Source organism: Kazachstania africana, chromosome 12 (genome assembly GCF_000304475.1).
Source record: "Kazachstania africana CBS 2517 chromosome 12, complete genome".
NCBI lineage: Eukaryota > Fungi > Ascomycota > Saccharomycetes > Saccharomycetales > Saccharomycetaceae > Kazachstania > Kazachstania africana.
The window spans coordinates 170855-189932 of record NC_018951.1 but is presented as its reverse complement, the minus strand read 5'-3'; the positions used below and the strand labels follow the sequence as shown (position 1 = coordinate 189932).

Here is a 19078-nt window from a genome sequence, read left to right as displayed (position 1 = left end):
TATCGCAATAAATGAGACATTATGCTAATAAGATGTGAGAAGCAATTAATTCGATACCAAACTGATATTAAACAGTTCAATTCGTGGGTGTAACTTACTAAAACAAGCGCGATTTATTCTTTTTGTATAGCTTCTTGCATGTCTTCCTCCGAGGTGATTGGTGACAGCCCTCGATATTACAAACCAATATCGACCGTTTAAAATAAATATGATCAAATTACTTCATGTTTTAGTAGAAATTATATAAAATATATTCATCGTGAACGATAAATAACAATATACCGTTAAAAAATACCCAAGATAAAAAAATATGACAAAGAAATGGATCAACCAGAACACATTTCACAAGCTTCTGGATTGTCGATAGCACATGCAATAGCTTTAGAATTAAAGATATCGTATTCATTCTCTTCCTCGATCTCATCGATTTCAGTAACATCCTTCTTAATTGGTAATGGAAGAGCCACTGGTTCAAGTGGACGGCTTTCTATTTTGGTAGATTCATCAGAAGGTGCTGGAGAGACACTTCTGGAAGAGTCTAGGCCGGTATTTTCAAAAGCATCGATTTCTTCTTCTTCTGGAATTGGAGTCACTGGAATTTCTTTTAATGGTTGTGCTGGTGGAACAAAATCGGCCACAGTGAATTCAGCAGTAGTTGGAACATAGCTTGGACGTTCTAGCTTGGTTATATCAGCAACACTGTTAGCTGCTTGTGCAGCCGAAGAGAATGGAGCAGCAGCAACAGGTTGACTGTTTAGTTTATACATACCAGTTTTCAAACCTTTATTCCAGCCGTAAAAGTGCATGGAAGTAATCTTACCCATAGTAGTAGCACGTAAGAATAAAGATAATGATTGAGATTGGTCAATATAGATAGCACGGTCAGTAGCCATGTCAATAATCTTTTTCTGAGAGATTTCCCAAGCAGTCTTATATATAGCCTTTAATTCTTGTGGAACATTTGGTAAGGCTTGAATAGAACCATTTTGAGAGACGATATGCTGTTTCATAGTTTCATCCCAGATACCTAAATCGACTAAATCACGTAACAAGTATGGATTAACGACTTGGAACTCACCAGATAGGACACGATGTTGGTACATGTTGGAGGAAATAGGTTCAAAGCATTCAGTGTAACCTAAGATTTGAGATGTGGATGAAGTTGGCATAGCAGCAGTGGTTAAAGAGTTTCTTAAACCGTATTCCATAATATCCTTTCTTAAAGCATCCCAGTCCCAGACACCGGACGGCTTAGCATCCCAAAGATCCATTTGTAAGATACCTCTTGAACTTGGAGAACCATTGAATGACTGGTATGGACCATCCTTCTTGGCAAGTTCTACGGAAGCTTCTAGAGAAGCGTGATAGATTGTTTCGAAAATTTGTTGATTTAATAATTGAGCTTCTGCGGAGTCAAATGCCAAACGTAAAGTCATAAAAGTATCAGCTAAACCTTGTACACCAATGGCAATTGGTCTATGTTTTAGAGTGGCTCTTCTAGCTTCTGGAACTGGGTACGTGTTACGGTCAATGATTACATTTAAGTTACGAGTCACAATCTTAGTAATGTCGTGCAATTTCTTGAAGTTATATGTGGAAGTCTTACCATCTTCTGAGATTTCAATAAATGCAGGTAAGGCAAGGGAAGCCATATTAGAGGCAGGAGTTTCCTTAGCATCTGAGTAAACGACAACATCACCACTTAAATTAGAAGATTTGATAGTACCCAGGTTCTTTTGGTTAGATTTCTTGTTACAAGGATCTTTGTAGACCATGATTGGAGCACTACAATCATTTTGAGCTTCTAATATACAGTACCATAATTTTTGAGCCTTGATAGTCTTACCACGACCTTCTCTTTCGTAACGAGTATATAAAGCATCGAATTCGTCACCATAGACATCAACTAAACCTGGAGCAGCACTTGGAGAGAAAAGAGTCCAGTCACCATCTTCGTGAACACGTTGCATGAATAAATCAGGAACCCATAAAGCTGGTAGTAAATCTCTAGCACGAATTTCATCTTTACCACTTGTCTTTTTGACATCGATGAAATCAAAGATATCTGCGTGCCATGGTTCAATGTACATAGCGACGGCACCTGGTCTCTTGTTACCACCTTGGTCAACGAAACGAGCAGTGTTGTTGTAGACACGAACCATAGGAATAATACCGTTGGATGTACCGTTAGTACCAGCGATATAAGAGCCTGTACTACGAATATTAGTAACATGTAGACCCATACCACCTGCGCTCTTTGAGACTAAAGCACATTCTTTTAATGTGTCATAAATACCTTCGATAGAATCATCTTTCATAGCGACTGTATAACTTGAGGACATTTGAGAATTTACAGTACCAGCGTTGAATAAAGTGGAAGAACCGTGAATAAAGTATTTTAGAGACATCAAGTTATAAGTTTCAATAGCGGCTTCAATGTTATCACCGTGAATACCTAAAGCAACTCTCATGATCAAGTGTTGTGGACGTTCGACGACTTCACCGTTTAGTCTTAAAAGGTAAGAACGTTCCAAAGCCTTAAAACCGAAATATGTGAATTGATAATCTCTGTCGTAAACGATGGCAGAGTTAATCTCATCTTTATGGTCCTTGACGATTTGTAAAAGTTCTTCAGAAACCAAAGGAGCATGTCTACCATTCCTTGGGTTTACGTAAGCGTGTAAATCTTCAACAACTTTAGAAAATTGTTTCGTAGTTTGTTTGTGCAAGTTCGAGATTGCTAATCTTGCAGCTAACTGGCCATAATCTGGATGGAGAGTAGTCATGAAGGCACAGGTTTCAGCAGCTAAGTTGTCTAATTCACTGGTGGTTACACCCTCGTAGACACCTGTGATGATACGTTGAGTGACTTTGACAGCATCAACATGAGTAGGATCTAAACCGTAACATAAACGGGAAATTCTTGCGGTGATTTTATCGAATCTGACTGGTTCTTTACGACCGTCTCTTTTTATAACGTACATGGCAAAAAAGTGACACGGAATATATATGGATAATGTTCTCTTGTCGTTTAAAGAACTTGCAGAACTATTGGAGAAGAATATTGAAATAAAGAAAAGAAGGAAAATAGAACGAAACTAATAAAATAAACCTGATACTTTATATATCTTTTTTTTCTTTGGTTTCCCAGTTTGTATCTAAAGAGAAAGTAAAAAATTTCACCTAGTAAATGTAAATATCACTAAGAAATGCAGTAGAAGTACTTCATAGAAACAGACGCGAAACGCGTAAACAAAACAGTAGTTTATTCTCTTTCGAATTTCTCACCCATCAAAAGTGCCTTCCTCTCATTACAAATCAAAATTTCTTCTTCCGTTGCGGGAAGAAAAACGCGTCAGTTTTTTTCTTCTTTTCTCCTTTAAAATTCTTTCACGCGTCATGGTTACTACTATGATTTCTATGGAAACCGTTGATGCAAAACTAGTAAAAGAATAAATCGATCATAAAATTTGTGAGAAATAATTATTCCATTCGAGGTGGTCTGAGACGAATGAGGACACGTGAAATGAAAAGAGTGAGGTGCTGTTTACGCGTTCCATGACTTTCTACTCCTAGAGAACATGGGATTTTTTCCTGTTTAGGACCTGGTTACTGTGGTTACATGGGTTTGGTATCTCGTAGAAACGGCAACGTTGTGTTGCATGTCTGTTTTAGGACTACATATGGTATTAACGCAATACATTAATGAAATGTACAAATTTGTAACAGTTGTTTTGTATGGTAACTATACAACCATTTCCTTGTTGCCACAAGAGGCTTGTTGCTGGGGCAATAGGGACAGCACAGCATTTAATCAAGTAGAAACAATTTTCTGTTCAAAACAATCCAGGGCTAACTGATTAAGGCTACGATGTTGTGGCGATTTGCTCTTTTCAAATTACATGTATATATAAGTATATTCTTATACGGTTCTTCTATCCGATAAGTAATGTACAATGGGGGTAACACCTGCTACTTGGGTCAACTTCTCGAACCAGGATAGTAATATACCGCCGTTTTTCTGGCCTTCAGGCATCGACATACCTTTATATAGAAATTTCGCAAGTGAATCCTGTTGTTGAGAATTCAAGCCTTTGATGATATTAATGACATCAGCTTGTCTAACTTGAACCAAAACTTCTAACACCGCATACACATATTGCAGTTTAGTCTGTTCATCAGTATTATAGGGAACGTCGCTTGTGGCCAGCTGAATGGCTGAATTTATATCACCGCTATTTGCAAAGGAACGTAATTGTGAAATTGTAGGCTGTAAATCTTGTAATGTTATTTGGTTAGGATATGAAGGTATTAGGTCTTCCCTATTTAATCTCCCACTTTCAGGATCATATGCATCAATATCAATTCTTCTCCAATCTGACATTATTATCACTCTGCTGGTCTATAGTATTGACTAATTGTCGATTAATTGTCCGTTAAGGAGATTGTATGTAACTCACTCATTCAAATTACTTCAACCACATAATTTTTTTTTGCTTGCTGTTTGTCCGGGAAATGCCTTATAGGGGCAAGTCTCAGTCTCTTATTAAAGAAGGCAAAACGCCGGGTAAAAACAAAATATCTTCATAAATGTATTGTAAATGTATCATATTCTACATATTATATAATAATTTTAATGTATAATTTTATCGTCAGGAATACCGTCGTATTCACCGTATCCCATGGCTAGGTTCATATTTTGGATTGCTTGTGTAGCAGCGCCTTTCAAGAGATTATCGAGAGTAGCACATACTACAACACGGTCCTTAGCATCGTTCAATTTGAATCCACCAATAACAACGCCATGAGTTCCCTTGATGTCCTTGACTAATGGAATATCGTCTATGACATGAACTAGTTTCTCATCTTGATAGAAAGTCTTGTACAGTTCGCTGATTTCTTCATTTGAAGTGAATGAACTTTTTCGTAAATGAATAGAAACGGTAAGTGAAATACCTTGGAACCATTGACCAACGTGTGGCATAAATGCAATTTTCTTACCAATACGTGATGATATTTCATGTTCATGTATGTGATCAGTTAAGGCATAAGGAATGATATTGTCATTTAAAATTTTTGGATCATTCTTTGGAGATGGTTTGGAGCCTGCGCCTGAATAACCGGAAACGCCAAATACAAATGGAATGCCATCCATAAATTCAGTTAATGGTGAGAGAGCCAATTGGGATCCAGTGGCGTAACAACCAGGATTAGATATCTTTTGACTTTGTGAAATCTTGTTTCTATTATTTAATTCTGGTAATCCATATGCCCAATCATCTTCCGAAACGAATCTGTGGTCTGCAGAAAGATCAAGAATCTTGGAATGACCATTACCAACCGCTTCAATTGCCTTGACAATTGGTTCAGAGACATTGTTTGGTAATGCCATGATCCAAAATTCAACTTCATTATTAGATTCTAGTTCTTGAATATCTTCAATTGATAAATTTTCATAAATGATGTCTGCTTTGTTATAACCATTTAGTTTTTCACCTTTCAATTCCCTAGATGAAACATGGGTAATTTCAAAAAAAGGGTGCTTGTCGATCAAAGATACGATATTCGATCCGGTATAACCTCTCGCACCAATTAGTGCCACACGACTAATTTTGTTGTTTATTCCAATAGGTTTAGGTGTGGATACATGAGGATGACTTATTTGCCCAACAACATTCGAATTGTCCCCTTTCGTTTTAGTATTAGCAGTAGTGGATTCTTGGACAAAATCAGAAATTAAATCTGAGATTGTGTTCAGTTCATCAACACCATACCAAAATAAAACTTTGCCATCATGGAGGTAGGAACCATCAGATTTATCAAAGTACCAAGCAATATTTGGATCGTCTTCATATACAATCCATTGCAAACAGTTAAAATCACGTTTTAGTGCGCTGAAGATGTTATCTGTCACGTTATTTAACCAAGCAGCTGGAGAGCAAATAAATTTTTCTAATTGAGGAACTTTGAAATTGTTTCTGATAATAGCAAGGGCCTCCATTGGTTCGTCGGAATACGTGACAAACTTAGCAGATTCTAATTCATGTAGGTATGATGCGACTGACTGTTTATCGTTAGCAAGATCAGAATCATTTTCTAGGACATTTCTTAAAAGGTCTAATGATGAAAATTCTCTTAGTTTATTTCGTTTCAATAACTTATAACCTCTTCTAATCATCGTACCAGCACCTGAATCAGTGAATAATTCTTTCTGTAGATCTTGGACGTTAATAATAGCGACGGAAGATGAACGAGGTAAATAATCTAATAATTCTTTAATTTCTTTGATTTTTAATTTTGTACCATACTTAACCCAACTTTGCTTCATTAATTCATCGTATTCTTCATCCAGATTAATCATTGATACCTTTTCCTTTGTTTCGCCATTTATTATACCACCTTTTTCATTTAAATAAACAATTTTCAAAGGTTCAAAGACACGGGCCAATTCACCTGCTGCAACATCGGCATTAACGTTTAACATTTGACCAGATTCGGTCTCTGCTAATGAAGTTAAGATCGGTAATGCACCAGCTTTGATAGAAGCCTCAATTGGATCCTTAGTAATACTTGTAATTTGACCAACCAAGTTATATTTATCTTTATCTAGATATTCTGCGTTGAAAACACCTGAAGTAATGGGTCTCGCACGAACTCCCAATTTTTCTAAAGCAGACACTAATTTCAAATTTTGTTCTAGAAAACATTTTCTAACTACACTCATAGTTGTGGGATCAGTTACTCTGATACCATCGATATAAGTTGGTTCAATACCCAACGATTCTAATTTTTCATTCACTTGTGGGCCAGTTCCATGTAAAATGATTGGGAACAACCCTACATGATAGAGGAACCCTAGGCATGACGCTAATTCTGGTAAGTTATCACTAATGATAGCACCACCAACTTTTATTATAGCAAATTGTTGTTGAGAAACGGATGTGAAATATTTCAAATATTGTTCTACCTCTCTCTTGGTACTAATATTATTGAGTAGTTGAATGACTGTAGATCTAGTATTGGATAATTCTATGCTAAAATTTGAACCATTGACCTTAGGGTATGGTAATGAAATTGGTTTCTCTGGAGTTGATTGGTATGATGAAATAACACTTGTAGAAGAGTGATTACTCATTAGCGGGCTCGACATTATTAATATGCTTCGATGGTTTGATTAGAACCCTAAAGAGAGAATTAAAATGACAGAATCATCTAAAGGCAAAAGAAAGCGAATCTTATGCGGCCATTATATATTGATCGTTAAGCGCAGGTCACAGCGCGTAAGACTGACTCATACAGTGGTATGAAAAAAAAATGTGACTCTTAAGTGATATGAAGAGCGACATGCAAAAAAATGTGTCAGAGAAACGTTAGTCGGTCAGTCAGTTAGTAGTCGGGAACTTCCGAGCGATGATCAGTGGATGACTTGGTCGTTCTGGCCGTCCTTGATCTGTAACTAGTCACCGGAGGTTGGTCATGATACGTAATAGGTTGCTGATATCTGCTTGGTGTTGATAATGGAACAGCAGTAGATATACCGTGATGTGATCTTGGAGGACGATTGTAGTGATCCATTTTTGTATTTCTGCCAGGCTCTTTGAATCTGTTTGTTCTTCTTTCAGAGCTTCCTCTACCACCCAATCCACCCCCCAGTCTTCGAGGCTTGAAATATTTGACACTTCTTCCTCGTTCAATGTCTACAATGCACGATCTTCCATTGATTTCTATGCCTCTGTGGGTTCCAATCTCTCTAACGGCCATTTTGGCAGCATTGGCTTCGTTAAACAGTATAAACCCGTATCCCTTTGGTTTGTCTGTCTTTATATCTTTAACGATCCGTATCTTTTCAATCTCTCCAAATTTGATGAATATCTTTTGCAATTCTATTTCTGTCACATTGTAAGGTAATCTACCAATAAAAATTGTCTTGTATGGATCTGTATTTTGTGAGTTTACATCATTCATCGGATCCCATTTTTGTAATTCATTATGTAAGTATTCCAGATTTTGGAGTTGACTCGTTCTTATTTCTTCATATGCTTCCAAATGTTTATTAGGTGTACCATCAGAATATTCATTTATATAATCAGTGAGCTGGGCCAGATAGTTTGAAACCGGTGTAATATTCGGATTCGTCCTTCTTTGTTCCTCTGGATAATCAGACGGCCTCTTGTATGGTAATGGCGGGTTAGGCTTGAATAATCTAGTAACATCGGATGGGAACTTCGATATATTATAGGACATCGTTTCTAATCTCTTCTCTATTCTTGCCTCCTTCCATCATATTTCCCATAATGAAATGTCCCTCCATACTTTATTTTTTTTGACTAAAGGAGAGTAGCGAGAAATTTTTTTGGCTTAGTTTTCAACTTTCCATATCATTAATAGCACAATAATTTTTGATGTTTTCTATTTACTTTTTACATACAACTATCTGGTTACTTCTATATACACCTTTTATAGTTCAATTCCCTGCAACAACCCTTCTACCGTTGATCAGTTGATTTAAAAGATCGCTTGAATTGCTTGGTAAAGGTTCAGTCTTAGTTTGTGGCTGTGTAAATTGTTGGGGGAAAATACCTGGTGGCAAGTTAGCATGGGCGACAGGAGTTTGTTGTTCTGAAATCACTTGCTGTTGCTGTTGCTCTTGAATGCTGTTATCATCCTGTCTGTCAGTACCATTATTTACATTGACACTTTGTAAGAATTCTACAACGGATGCAGAATAGTCGATTGGTTTTATAGAGAGGATTTCAACTAGTTTCTTGGACAAGACGTTATCGCTCTTTTCACTTGGTTCAATATTATCCCATGAAAATAGTGATGGATAGTTTTTATATTGAGATTCGTCAATAATATTGGATCTTAATTTAGTCCTCTTATTCTCGTAATTCGATAATTCAGTAATTCTTTCATCCAAAAATTTAACTGCAATGTTCAATGAATCATATGGATCGCAATATTGCTTTTCATTGGTGGCATTCTTCTTCTTATTATGATGAGATGTTGATTCTATTGGAGAGGTGGCCGTAGTTGTGTTAGGAATGTTACTGTTATGTGTATCTGACAATGATGGTAAATGATTGGAGCTCGTGTTTTTGGAAAGATTTAAAGATGTTACTGGAGTAGAAGATTGTGTGATACCCCATGGATTTGATCCAGCTGGTACCGGTGCCGGAGTTAAGGAAGGAGTTGGGTGACCAGTGTTATTATGTGATTCATGTGAATTTAGTTGCGTTCTTATTGGTGCTGGAGATGTTGTTGCAGAATGATGACTATTCAGAGAGGAGAAAGTATGACTTGAATTTGGTAGGTGTTTTGTGTAAATATTACTATGAGCTGAAGATGGTGTACCATGTCCAATCTGTTGTTGCTGTTGCTGTTGCAACTGCTGTTGTTGTTTATTATGTAATTCTCTTCTATTGAATGAATCTGCCTCCTCACCCGGTTCATGCAAAAACATACAATTTGGATTTGGACATGGTAAACCTCTTAAATAAGATGAACAATATTTCGTAGTACCGTAGGCAGCTTTGATTAATCTGCCATCCATATAGGTACCATCTACCTGAGTGATACATTTAGCAGCATCATCCTTTGACGCATACGTAATATAGACACCATACCCTGGCGAACGATGGTGATAGGTGCTGGTACTACTATTATCATTATCACCATGAGGTGTCTTCTTATTAACAACTATCTTATTAATCTTACCATATTGACCAAAATATTTATCAGATTTCAAGGTATTAGCCACTTCTTCATATGGAACTGGAGGATTAATGCCCACAACATAGACTAAGTTTTTCTGAATGACTCTCATACCAGCTAAATGTTTTCTATTATTATATTCATTTTCTTTACGTTCCTTTTCTCTCAGTTTCCTCTCCTTCTCTTTCTTCGCCTGTTTGGCTCTTTCTAATTTCAATTCTTCAGGTGATAGAACCACGTATCGTACATTTTCATCATCATATTTACGACGACATGCTGGGCATCTACCGTTTAATTCAGGATTCTGTCTAATATTATTGTAACAAAACTGACAAATCTGATAGCCACATGGGCATGGGAAAAAATTCTTATCTGTAATATCTAATGGTTCGATACATAATGGACAATAATCTTCTTCTTCTTCTGAGATGTATTGATCTTCAAATTTTGTTATATTGTTATTTAGTTGATTCTGGAAATTTTGGAAGGCCTCTTGAGCGTGAGAAATCATTTTTGATCAATGAAGTGATATGGTAATTAGTGTAAGTTTTAGTAAACTTGTCTACTGGATATAAGCAGCGTGGCGAAATGTAAATACTAGTTGTTCTTAAATGAGGAAAAATTACGAGAAAATTTTTGAGAGCTTACGAAAAGAAAAAAAAAAAGTTATGGCAGCCCATACACGTTGTCCTCTTAAAGTGCATTACTAGTCACGTGGGCTGCATAACCCGGAAGGAACTACAGATTTGAGCAGTGAATAAGACGTCTCTATGAATCGTTGAGCCATCTATGTTGATGGATAAGGTCCCTAGCATGACTGTGGATGTTATGTCTGTTAGAAATGCGCGAGTTGCAGCGGTGGTTATGCAAGATGAACCATGATAGATGGTGGGAAAAAGAAAAAGGATGAGTCTATCAGTTGCCATATGTTCTATACTCGGTCGGGACGTTCTTTGATTTGTACTAGCTCATTTGTGGTGCAACGGCTGTTACAGTTAGTTCAACAGGTTAGGGGTCTTGATTTTTATTACCTCTGTTGCAGACCGCCTAAGCTGTCAAATTTTGGAAATATGCTGGTTTGAATTGTTTTATTACAGATCTTGTAGTTTTTATGAATTGTTTACGTGGGTATATGAGAATTTGACCTCCCACAGGCATTAATCTAACAGCTTTTCTATATCGATGTTGCACGAAGGGAAATGTACAATTAGTATGTCTCCCTGGACTAGCTCTTAGGCTTAAAAAGCTTTCCTTGATTTTGCAATCGTAATAGTCGTGAATTTCCCTTTGCCTTCCATGACATCGCTGTGTAATGCTTTGTTTCAAGATTTATTGCGTTTCGTCCAGTTTCTTACGAACACCAAACGCGTTACCTTCACTACAATGTACCATGGGCAGATGGTGCGTTGACAGACTTATGATTCTGTGTTCAAGCTAGTTAGAGTTCCAAGTGGATTCCACGGTAAATTGTCAGCCAGCTTTGCTAGAAATAAAGTGATGTGACTACTATCGCATCACCTTATTTCTTTGCATTCCATGGACATGTCAAGTAGTATTGGTGTTTTGCAACAGATGGTCGCCGAAAGGTAACGCTCAATGCCAGCCTACGATACATTTCCGAAATTTGACAGTAGATATAGATTCAATTGCGATAGCAACAAAACAATGGACATCAAGGCTCATAACTTGTTGAATTTCTCTTGTCAATGTTTGTATTAGCAGCATTTTCAGTATAATCGAAGTGTATGCTATATAAATCATTAAACGAAGTATTAGGTAACAAACAGCAAAGTACAAGAAATAAAATATTATTGACTAAATATCTGATTAGATAAGGGTAAAAGTACAGCGCACCCTAAGATATTGTTAATCATCCCAATGTGAACAGCCACGTGGTTATTCAATCAAATCTCAATAGTGACGTTGTCTATAAAACTTTCACGTCCCAATTTTAAGTTGAGTTGCGTAACCTCAATGTTATCTATAAATAAACATTTATTTATGTTGAAAGGTTTCCAATCCTCAATGTCTATTTGAAATAAAGAATAGAAGCTAGAATTTAGCTTCTAGTACTAATAAGAGTCATTCAATTGCAAGGAATTGACTTTCCTTGCAATACAATGAACTATATCAATACATATCAAATATTATTAGAAAGTATATTTGATTATATTTCTCTCTATATAAGATAATTAAGAAAAATCATCCTGTTAATTCATATTTGCATCATATTGTTAAACTATGTCTGTCTCATAATACATCTAGTAAAAACTTTATCGTTGTGGAACCATTAACAGTCTCAAGTTTGGTTCAACAATTTAGAAATATTGAATCATATCCAGTTGCTTGCATCTTTCTATTGGTATGTTCCACTTACCTGTTTTCTTTTATTTTACTTTTATGTCAAGACGACGTGATAAAATAATAAATTTAGTAAACAAATCATAAAATCATTAAAAATATATATAATAGTATTTTATAAATACTTTATGTCTGAGTCTGGTGAAGAAAAAACAACTAAAATCAGCTCATTATTTATTCAACTGGCATTGTCTTGTAGTCAACTGAGACCATAGCATCGTTATGGACACAGGTAACATCGACAGCTAATTTGAATTTTCTTGAATTAACTTCAGTTTCATCACCATAATGCCAAGTGATCTTTTCGAAAGATTCGTCCTTATTTTTATCTCTGAATTTTAAATCAGGTTGATGTAATGCATTTTTAATATCTTTTAAAAGATGCTTTTCGACATGTTGATGCAAATGTCTAACAAATTTTTTAGAATGAGAATTTTCAGTATCTTTAATCTTTTCTGGATCATCGTGATTCTTATGCATGACGAAAGGTGGGTAGTAATTAACTTGAATATGAACGTTATCAAATTCATCATCTTCGATTTCATTCTTTAAGTAAGTCTCGAAGGTGTCTAAATCTTCAAATACTTTCAAAGACTCACCGGATTTAGTTAAGACGGTGGAGAACTTTGGCTTATTATCCTTTTTGGCCATGATCGATTATTAATTGGAAAGTGTTTTACAATAGGTTTGCTATATAAGGGACGTGGTTGATCTCTTTGGGAAGTAACTGACAATAAATATTGATATACAATAAAGACTGTCCTGTCGAATGATTTATTATATAATAGGAATGTAGAAAAAAAAGGAAAGTACGAAATGATTAAGCTAAATAACAAGAATATTAACAGCTTATATAGTAAACGAATCCGTCATATTTAACCGACCGTCACTTCTCCTTCTTTCGTTGCTTTCATTAGTACCATGTGTCACCCCCCCTGAGGTTTCTCATTTAACAAATCACACGATTAACTAACTAGTTGTTTACCTAACTGTCTTCAAGTAATAAGTGAACAAACAGAGAGGCGTACACCCTTCCAGGGGGGATTCCACTCTTGTATCAAATAAATTGTCTCACCATTTTCTCTTTCTTTGAACTTCGGGGGGTTTAGAGAAAAAAGTTGTTGCTGATCGGCCATCAAGAAAGCATTCGCATCCTTCCACCTCATCGGATCGAAGCGTTCCATGCCGTGGAACGTCTTTTTTTATTTGTGGGGAGACCAGTTTATGGATTGTCCGCCGGGGGGCGGCAGATGATGGTGATGTTGGTAAACAAGACGACGGCGAGATATTATGAGATTGAAACGGAAGAAGAATCGTGTGATAACGGGGGGACTACCTAAATTTTGGTTTACGACATTAGTGTCGGGAGAAGGTCGTTTCGTGTTTGGTAAAGGAGAAGGGTCACTTAGAAACTTTAGCAACTCCGGGAAGTACGTATTTCTTATTTAGAACGTATAAAACAAGTTCCGGATCGACTTGAGAATGTCCAAATAGGGATGTAATAATCGTGTAGCGTAATTTGCAAGTCATAATGTTAACAGCGACCGTTCATTATCCTCTGGATTTTTTTTCCATTCGCATTATTTGTCTCAATCTTTGAAATGAAAACTTGCATTAGTGAAGGATATTAGTTACGTGTCCTTAATGCTTCCCCACTTTCCATTATCGTTCAACTTGTTGCCTGTGGAACTAATGCCGTGAGTGGCTGGATGAGACATTGATATTGCAGGCGTGTAGCAACAGAACTTTGATTGAAGCGTACCAATCGTCCGTCATCTAGGCCCTAAAATCTGAAACTATGGCAGGCAGGTCGTAAGATTTGGGAGTATACCTTGAGATGAATGAAATTTGTGTCATGATCTGTATTTTTGCACACGAATTCCAAGGGGTTCCTCCGCGCTAATGAAAAAGTAATGAAAGGAGAAAAATATGTGAGAGATAAAGCAGCCATGCCTTGGAAATAGTTCATAATACGTGTGAATGTATTAGTGTTTAAAAAATGCAGATCAACAGATTATTGCGTAGATTTTGTGCGGATCCTTTGCTTATAGAAACAGCGGTATGGTTGGATCTTATTACAAAAACCTCTTAGTAGGCACTATGGCCGAGTGGTTAAGGCGACAGACTTGAAATCTGTTGGGCTCTGCCCGCGCTGGTTCAAATCCTGCTGGTGTCGTTATTTATTTTTTTTTTTTTTTGTCAAACCGTTCTTCATTAGGCTCTCCGCTCCCTTTCGGTCAAATGGCGGTAAAGTTGCGTTTGGCCGAACTTTTTACTTCCTTGTATGCAAAATAATATGAGTCGCCCTCCATTTAACTACCAGTGTGACGCTCACCAACAAAGTGTTAAATGAGAGACTCACATAGTGTGATAAGTATTTAAAATTGGGTGTTTATAGTGTCTAATGGAAACGGTTATAGGATTGACTTAAATACGACACGCCTCTTTCAAAAGCCCATTGATGCGATCTTGTAATTGAATAACAGAAAAAACAATTTATATATAAGTAGTAAATTCTTATTCACTCCGTAGGGCTTTTACCATCTAATAAATTCTCTAATTATTACTAGTGGTCTTAAAAGATTTCAAATAAAAAGGTAAAACAATGTCATCAGTTACTTCTCAAGGAAACTTAGAGTTTAAAGAAATTCAATCAAAATTGGAAAATGATACAAGACAAATTGAAGAATGGTGGTCCCAATCACGTTGGGCAAATACGAAGAGAACTTATTCAGCTAAGGATATTGCAGTTAGACGTGGTACATTTCCATTGACAAATTATCAATCTTCTGAAATGTCGAAAAAGCTGTATGGTATCCTGGCCAATCATCATAAGAATGCTACTGTATCTAGAACTTTCGGAGCTTTAGATCCAATTCAAATCACTCAAATGAGTAAATATCTTGACACAATTTATGTCTCCGGATGGCAATGTTCATCTACTGCATCTACATCAAATGAGCCAGGTCCAGATTTGGCTGACTATCCAATGGATACTGTACCAAATAAAGTTGACCATTTATTCAAAGCACAATTGTTTCATGATAGAAAACAATATGAAGAGAGATCACAAGTTAAAACACCAAAAGATTTGGCTCAACTTAATGGTCCCATTGATTATTTAACTCCTATTATTGCAGATGCAGATGCGGGTCATGGTGGTTTAACCGCTGTGTATAAATTGACAAAATTATTTATTGAAAGAGGCGCCGCAGGAATTCATATGGAAGATCAAACGTCCACTAATAAGAAATGTGGTCATATGGCTGGTAGATGTGTCATCCCGGTACAAGAACATATTAATAGACTGATAACAATTAGAATGTGTGCTGACGTAATGAATTCTGAATTAATCATTGTTGCTAGGACAGATTCAGAAGCGGCCACTTTAATAAGCTCTACAGTGGATGTTAGAGATCATTATTTTATAATTGGTGCAACAAACCCTGAAATGAAAAATAAACCTACTCTTGTAGAAACATTACATCATGCAATTTTATCAGGGATGAAGGGTAAACAGGTGGAAGAAATTGAAAAGAAATGGTGTGAAAAGGCAAATTTGAAACTATTCCATGAAGCATTTGAAGATGAAGTTAATTGTAATCCAGATATCAAAAATAAGAGAGATATAATTAAAACATTTAACTCGAAAGTTGGTCCATACACAGGAACATCACTTAGATTGGCACAAAAATTAGTTAAGGAATTAATAGGCTACGAACTTTATTTTGACTGGGATTCTCCACGTGCAAGAGAAGGCTTATATCGTTACAAAGGAGGTACACAATGTGCTATTATGAGAGCAAGAGAATTTGCACCATACTCCGATTTAGTTTGGATGGAATCAAACTACCCTGATTATGAACAGGCTGTAGAATTTGCTAAGGGGGTCAAGGCAGTTTATCCACATCAATGGTTAGCATATAACCTCTCACCATCGTTCAATTGGCAAACAGCCATGTCCATCAATGAACAAGCAACCTTTATTGACAGACTAGGCAAATTGGGATATATCTGGCAATTTATTACGTTGGCAGGATTACATACCACGGCATTAGCGATCAACAATTTTGCTCATGATTTTGCACATGATGGTATGAAAGCGTATGCACAAAAAATTCAACAAAAGGAAATGGACGAGAATGTCGATGTACTAAAACATCAAAAATGGTCTGGTGCAGAGTATATTGATGGTTTATTGAAATTAGCACAAGGTGGTATAAGTGCCACAGCAGCAATGGGTGAAGGCGTCACCGAGGATCAATTCAAGAGTAAACTATAATTACGTACTACTTCTACTACTAAAACTATATTTTCTTCTATATAACTGTGAATACATGGGATAAATTTAAAAAACAGCAACAAATTAAACGGAATTAAAGAGAAGAGTCAGCAGTTGCACAGCAACCGAGAGAAGTTGTCTATTACACACCGTTTCCCGCATATATTTTTACGTATAGGAGGACTCTTATTTTTCTTTACGGACCGACTCATCAGAAGACCGTTCAAAATCGCCGTCCCTTCTTCTCTTTTCTTTTTCTTAGCGCCTGTTTTGGGTCCAAACAATCGATTCCTCTTGTGTGTACATCATGAAAAGCAGTAATTGCACATCTGCCGCATGCAAAATCCACTTTTTACACCATGAATCACTCAACTAGGGTGAGTACAATGACGGCAAAGTCCCTATTAGGTAATGGCCTCAGCCACCATCAGTGCGCATACACAAGACTCTTTCTACCGGCGCTAAGAATGCAAATCTGAAAGACCAACAACCTGCTCAGTTAAGAACAACACTAACTGACACAAACTACACTCAATAAAAGCTGTTCCAATGACCTTGTCATATCACCGTTCCATGGGAAGATCATTCGAGAAAAAAAACAAACATAAAACTAAACGGAACTTATTCCGTTCCGTGTATTCCGTCGGCCGAAAAGAACCTTGGCTTTTCTTTGCATCTTCTGACTAAAAAAATATCGTACAGTGGAAGACAACACCATCTTTTTCTCTTTCGAAAAGGCTCAGAGAGTCTCATTCCTCTTTATGTTCTACGCTGCTTTCTTCGGGGTTTATTGTCTGTGAAAAACCCGGTTTTTGACAGCAGCGGTTTCCGAAAAGTCATCTCGAGAAAACAGAGGAAAAAAAACCACGGAGGAAGAGAAAAGTACAGGGTGACCACCCGTGTCGCTCAGACCTTGACGTACGAGCGGCAGTTGAAGGAAAATTTTAAGTCCCAAAGGACAATGACAAAACCGCTGTGACGTAGGACTCATTACTTTTTCCTGTCTTCTTTTCTCCGTCGAGCACTAAGAAGCGGATTACTCAGTCATTAAAATGATTATGAAGCAAATCTCCAGTAACATGTAGTCGTTTCTTTTTTCTTTCTTTTTTTTGTTTTTCTTTGGCTTGGCTTTTCTTAACCACACTTGATTACTATCGTTTGAACTATATATATATATATATATATAAACCGCACCTTTGGATGATTGATTCAAAAATTAGAACAGGCTTTTATCTATTGTTCTAACGATTGATCCCTCCTTCATTACAAGATTTACAAATATAAAAAGAGCAAAAAAATGGTTTCTGAAAGACTTCACAGAAACGGTACAGGTGGTAAGGGTACCACTCACAAGATTAGAGAACACTTGAATTTCACAGACGATAAGAAATGGAAGAAATTTTCAAGTAGAAGACTCGAATTAATTGATAAATTCGGTCTCAGTGAGAAGAAAGCAAGCGAACAGGATGATAATATCAAACAAATTGCTTCTATCTTAAGAAGCGAATTTCAATACCCTTCCTCTGCATCTTTAGAATTTGAAAGATTGGTAACGGCTGCTGTTCAATCCGTGAGGCGGAATAGGAAACGGTCGAAGAAAATTATCAAAAGAGTAAACTCTCCTTACTCTTCAAATGTATCTTCACCAACGGCTTCTCATACATCTTCTTCAAATTTACAAAACACAGTCTTATCCACTGCGTCGTTAATGTCAGAAAATAATCTTTCACAAGGTAATCTACAACCTGTCTTATTGGGTGGTGTCAACGGTCATAATCAAAATATTTCAAATGCCTATTCATTACCTCCAGTTAAAAGTTGCATAGCAATGATCGAAACTGATACGTTCAAGAGAGAATCAAGTTTTGATGCTAACGAACTTATTAGAGTTATTCTCAAGGATATCTCGGAAACTCAATTACCATTATCTCAAACAAGTTCCACGATAAGTGATAACGTTAATCTTTTCAATCCAAACATTGAAGATGCTAATCATATTCCAATCAAACTAAGAGAAAATTTGCTGTTCAATATCAAAAGGTCAACTACTTATAATTCAATGATAAACACATCAAAGGATGATGATATTCTCAATAAATTCAAAAATTTGGAAGCTTTGGGACAAATGTCAATAAGATCCTCATTTGCATTTGTTATTGAAAGAAATTTCAATCATTTATCTGATATTAAGATTGAAGATCTAAGATCAAAGGCTTGTAATGAAAAAAGTCGTTCTAAATTTTTTAAGGATCTTTTCCAGCACGATAAGTTGCATTATTTAAGCGATCAAGATGTATCAAGAGTGCTATTTCTAACCATTGGTTCAATCGTTAAGGATTTCGGTTTCGATTCAAGTTTACTTCCATTAAATGAAACGATACAATTACTCTTAGAAAGAGAAATTTCAAGAGGTGAAACTGAAAATAAATTAAAAGTATTAAGCAATGTATCAACAAATTCTGTAGCCAAACCCATGTTAAAATCCTTCAGCAATCTGATGAATGACATGACCATACCTCCTTATTCACAACAAAATGTCATAAATCCAATCCAACCAAATAATATTCAAAAACCAAACTTAAGTTCTTTCATGGCCAAAAGGTCTTTTGAAGATGGTAATTTGCCACGTCCAATTCATCAGTTATAAGGAGAGAACAACAACAGCGACATCATCATCATCATCATCAACATCATCATCATCATCATCATCATCATCATCAT

The 19078-nt window shown here is 36.4% G+C and overlaps 8 protein-coding genes and 1 non-coding gene across 9 annotated transcripts; 3 read left to right on the top strand and 6 right to left on the bottom strand.

The window, feature by feature from the left end:
* Positions 1–326: 326 nt before the first annotated feature.
* RNR1 (ribonucleotide-diphosphate reductase subunit RNR1) lies at positions 327–2984 on the bottom strand (the record flags this gene model as incomplete). The annotated part of the gene is made up of 1 exon (XM_003959794.1): positions 327–2984. One exon carries the CDS (start codon positions 2982–2984, stop codon positions 327–329), a length of 2658 nt encoding a protein of 885 aa, XP_003959843.1.
* A 938-nt stretch (positions 2985–3922) lies between these two features.
* ARC15 (Arc15p) lies at positions 3923–4384 on the bottom strand (the record flags this gene model as incomplete). The annotated part of the gene is made up of 1 exon (XM_003959793.1): positions 3923–4384. The coding sequence occupies one exon, from the start codon at positions 4382–4384 to the stop codon at positions 3923–3925; it is 462 nt and encodes a 153-aa protein (XP_003959842.1).
* Positions 4385–4633: 249 nt separating this feature from the next.
* Positions 4634–7150, bottom strand: ARG56 (bifunctional acetylglutamate kinase/N-acetyl-gamma-glutamyl-phosphate reductase; the record flags this gene model as incomplete). The annotated part of the gene is made up of 1 exon (XM_003959792.1): positions 4634–7150. One exon carries the CDS (start codon positions 7148–7150, stop codon positions 4634–4636), a length of 2517 nt encoding a protein of 838 aa, XP_003959841.1.
* Positions 7151–7386: 236 nt separating this feature from the next.
* Positions 7387–8244, bottom strand: SNP1 (U1 snRNP complex subunit SNP1; the record flags this gene model as incomplete). Its single annotated transcript, XM_003959791.1, has 1 exon — positions 7387–8244. The coding sequence occupies one exon, from the start codon at positions 8242–8244 to the stop codon at positions 7387–7389; it is 858 nt and encodes a 285-aa protein (XP_003959840.1).
* Positions 8245–8464: 220 nt separating this feature from the next.
* On the bottom strand, positions 8465–10225 carry MOT2 (CCR4-NOT core ubiquitin-protein ligase subunit MOT2; the record flags this gene model as incomplete). The annotated part of the gene is made up of 1 exon (XM_003959790.1): positions 8465–10225. One exon carries the CDS (start codon positions 10223–10225, stop codon positions 8465–8467), a length of 1761 nt encoding a protein of 586 aa, XP_003959839.1.
* Positions 10226–12249: 2024 nt separating this feature from the next.
* RGI1 (Rgi1p) lies at positions 12250–12726 on the bottom strand (the record flags this gene model as incomplete). The annotated part of the gene is made up of 1 exon (XM_003959789.1): positions 12250–12726. The coding sequence occupies one exon, from the start codon at positions 12724–12726 to the stop codon at positions 12250–12252; it is 477 nt and encodes a 158-aa protein (XP_003959838.1).
* A 1443-nt stretch (positions 12727–14169) lies between these two features.
* On the top strand, positions 14170–14251 carry KAFR0Ltrna8S. The gene has a single exon. It is a non-coding gene; the product is annotated as a tRNA-Ser (tRNA).
* Positions 14252–14680: 429 nt separating this feature from the next.
* On the top strand, positions 14681–16357 carry ICL1 (isocitrate lyase 1; the record flags this gene model as incomplete). Its single annotated transcript, XM_003959788.1, has 1 exon — positions 14681–16357. The coding sequence occupies one exon, from the start codon at positions 14681–14683 to the stop codon at positions 16355–16357; it is 1677 nt and encodes a 558-aa protein (XP_003959837.1).
* A 1297-nt stretch (positions 16358–17654) lies between these two features.
* On the top strand, positions 17655–19004 carry VHR2 (Vhr2p; the record flags this gene model as incomplete). The annotated part of the gene is made up of 1 exon (XM_003959787.1): positions 17655–19004. One exon carries the CDS (start codon positions 17655–17657, stop codon positions 19002–19004), a length of 1350 nt encoding a protein of 449 aa, XP_003959836.1.
* Between the last annotated feature and the right edge of the window lie 74 nt (positions 19005–19078).